We start from the raw sequence: 2,231 nt of genomic DNA on the forward strand, positions 1-2,231 counted from the left end.
GCCCGCTCCCCCCCGGCCAGCCACTGGTGACACTCATCTGTGGGGCCACCGGCAGGGTGCCCGCTGGAGGGCCTCAGCAAACCGGGGCGGTCCCCTTCCCACCCCCTCACGGGCTCCCAGGCACACCCCGTGTGGGACATCCCCTGCACCGGCGCAGCGTCAGGCTCCAGCCCGGCTGGGGAGAGCCGGGAGCAGCCGCACTGGGGCTCGGGGCTGCCCCCGCACCCCTGCGGTGGTGGGACCATGCTCAGGGCTCTCCTGAGCACAGGAGGAGAGTGCGGACACCTCCCGCAGCCCTCCTGGTGAAGGCAGGACCGCGCTGCCTGTGCCTGCCTTGTGAAGCTCCCGGCACCTCCTCTCCCGGCCCCAGACGCCAACCCCATTGCTGAGCTCTCCACCCCAGTGCGACCATCCCCGGGGCAGGGCGAGGGCTGGGGCGGGTGGTGGGTGCCCACGGCTGTGCCTCTCCTCTAATCTGCTGCTGACATCTCTGCCCGGTGCCCTGTCCCAGACTTGAGCCCATCACCACGATGTCTGAGACCACGAAACCCGCTGCTCCTGGCCAGGCTATGGAGGAGAAGGAGAAGGCGGCCCCAGCGCCAACTCCATCCCTCGACCCTGCTCCCGTCGCAAACAGCAAGGGCGAGGAGCCCTCCACAGAAGCCTTCAGGGTAAGCCCCGCGGCTCCCCATGCCTAGGGACACGGTCCGGGGCTGAGGGGCAGTGGCAGCATCTCTGGGGCAGTTGACAAGAGGAGATTGCACGTGTCCCAGGGGGAAGGACCCTCCTCCGAGAACCGGAGAGCGCAGACGATGCCATCCCTCCCCGCTGTGCCTCTCCTGGGCAGCATCTCTCTCTCTGCAGGATTTGGGCAGCCACTTGCGGGCCGCTGCAGGAGGGGTGCCCTGGGTGCCCCTTGGCTGGGACAGCTTGTTGGGGACCACAGGCTTTGGAAATGCTCTCTCCGGGTCATGGCATCAGGGCTGGGTGCCCCCTGCTCCCTCTGGGCGCCCTCTGCATGCGGGGCTCCTGCCGTGCTGCCGGGGGATGGAGGAGAAGGCTGCGGGTGACAGGGCCAGCGCCGCAACACCGCGGTGACACCGGGGCAGCGTACCACTGAGGTGCTGCAGCGGGGCTGGGGACAAGGGGCGAGCAGTGTGAGGGTTCCGGTGACACTTCTGCACATGCCAGGCACCGAAGGTCACGGCGTGGACGCAGCTCCTGGAAAAGCAGCTCCTTCCCAGCCCGGCTGGGGCCCCACGTGGGCACCGGCACAGGGAGACGTGGCTTTGCAGCACCAAAAGCGGGGGCAGGATGAAGCCGTGTCAGAGCAGGGATGGCTCTCAGGAGGGGACCTTCCTGTGCTCAGCCCTTGCTGGGATGGGGCTGCTCGTGCACAGAGCCCACCTCGGCGTGCTCAGGCACCAGATCTGAAAAGCTGCAGGAAGCCTGGGAGAGCCGAGGGGAGCGCGTGGGGCGGTGCAGGGTCCGTGCAGGGACACGCAGCACCACCCTGCCCTCCCCGAGCACGCCTGTCCCCATCCGACCCTTTCCCTCCGCCCCCAGATCATCGTCTTTGAGCAGGAGAACTTCCAGGGCAGGCAGATGGAGTTCACCACCGAGTGCCTGAACCTGGGGGACCGTGGCTTTGACCGGGTGCGCAGTGTCATCGTCACCTCTGGACCGTAAGTGAACCCGGCCAAGGAGGGGACCGTGTCCCTGGGGATGCCCCGGGGAGGGGGGGATGTGGTCCTGGAGAGCTGCCCCTGGTGCAGCGTGAAGTGCATTTCCTTGCAGCCCTGGCAGAGAGCGGAGCAGAGCCAGCGTAGGAGCGGAGCTGGGGACCCTGGGTCTCCTTCGAGGAGGGCAGGATGGCCGGGGCTGGTGGGAAGGACGCCAGGGCCGGTGGGAAGGATGCCAGGGCCATTTGTAAAGCACAGGGCGCTAGAGGCAAAGCGGAAGGCTGAGGAAAGGTGTCCATCAGATGAGCTGCCTGAAGCTCTCCATGAAATGGAGGAGACCTGTAGATTTGAGAAAAGCCAAAGTGAAACGAGGCAAGTGCCTTGGACCGGGCTGGTGGCCCGGGGCCACCGCAGAGACGAGGCTGGAGACGAGCAGCGATAAGGGGACTGGGAAAGGAAGAAAGCCATGGGAACAGCCGGCACAGGCGGGGACAAAAATGATCGCCAAACCAGATGGCAACTGCAGAGACAGATGATGTTCATATCGGA

General features: G+C 66.4%; 2 protein-coding genes across 2 annotated transcripts in view; one reads left to right on the top strand and one right to left on the bottom strand.

The window, feature by feature from the left end:
* The window catches only part of LOC104290097 (beta-crystallin B3-like), a 369,903-nt gene that overhangs the window by 5,691 nt on the left and 361,981 nt on the right, over positions 1-2,231 (bottom strand). The gene's annotated exons all lie outside the window — the stretch shown is intronic.
* LOC104290100 (beta-crystallin B1-like) overlaps positions 531-2,231 on the top strand; it is a 3,245-nt gene continuing 1,544 nt past the window's right edge. The window contains exons 1-2 of the mRNA XM_009889162.1: positions 531-671; positions 1,567-1,685. Of these exons, the coding sequence (XP_009887464.1) occupies positions 531-671; positions 1,567-1,685 (260 nt within the window). The remainder of the gene's footprint in view (positions 672-1,566; positions 1,686-2,231) is intronic.

This window comes from Charadrius vociferus, unplaced genomic scaffold (genome assembly GCF_000708025.1).
Source record: "Charadrius vociferus isolate BGI_N301 unplaced genomic scaffold, ASM70802v2 scaffold567, whole genome shotgun sequence".
Lineage (NCBI taxonomy): Eukaryota > Metazoa > Chordata > Aves > Charadriiformes > Charadriidae > Charadrius > Charadrius vociferus.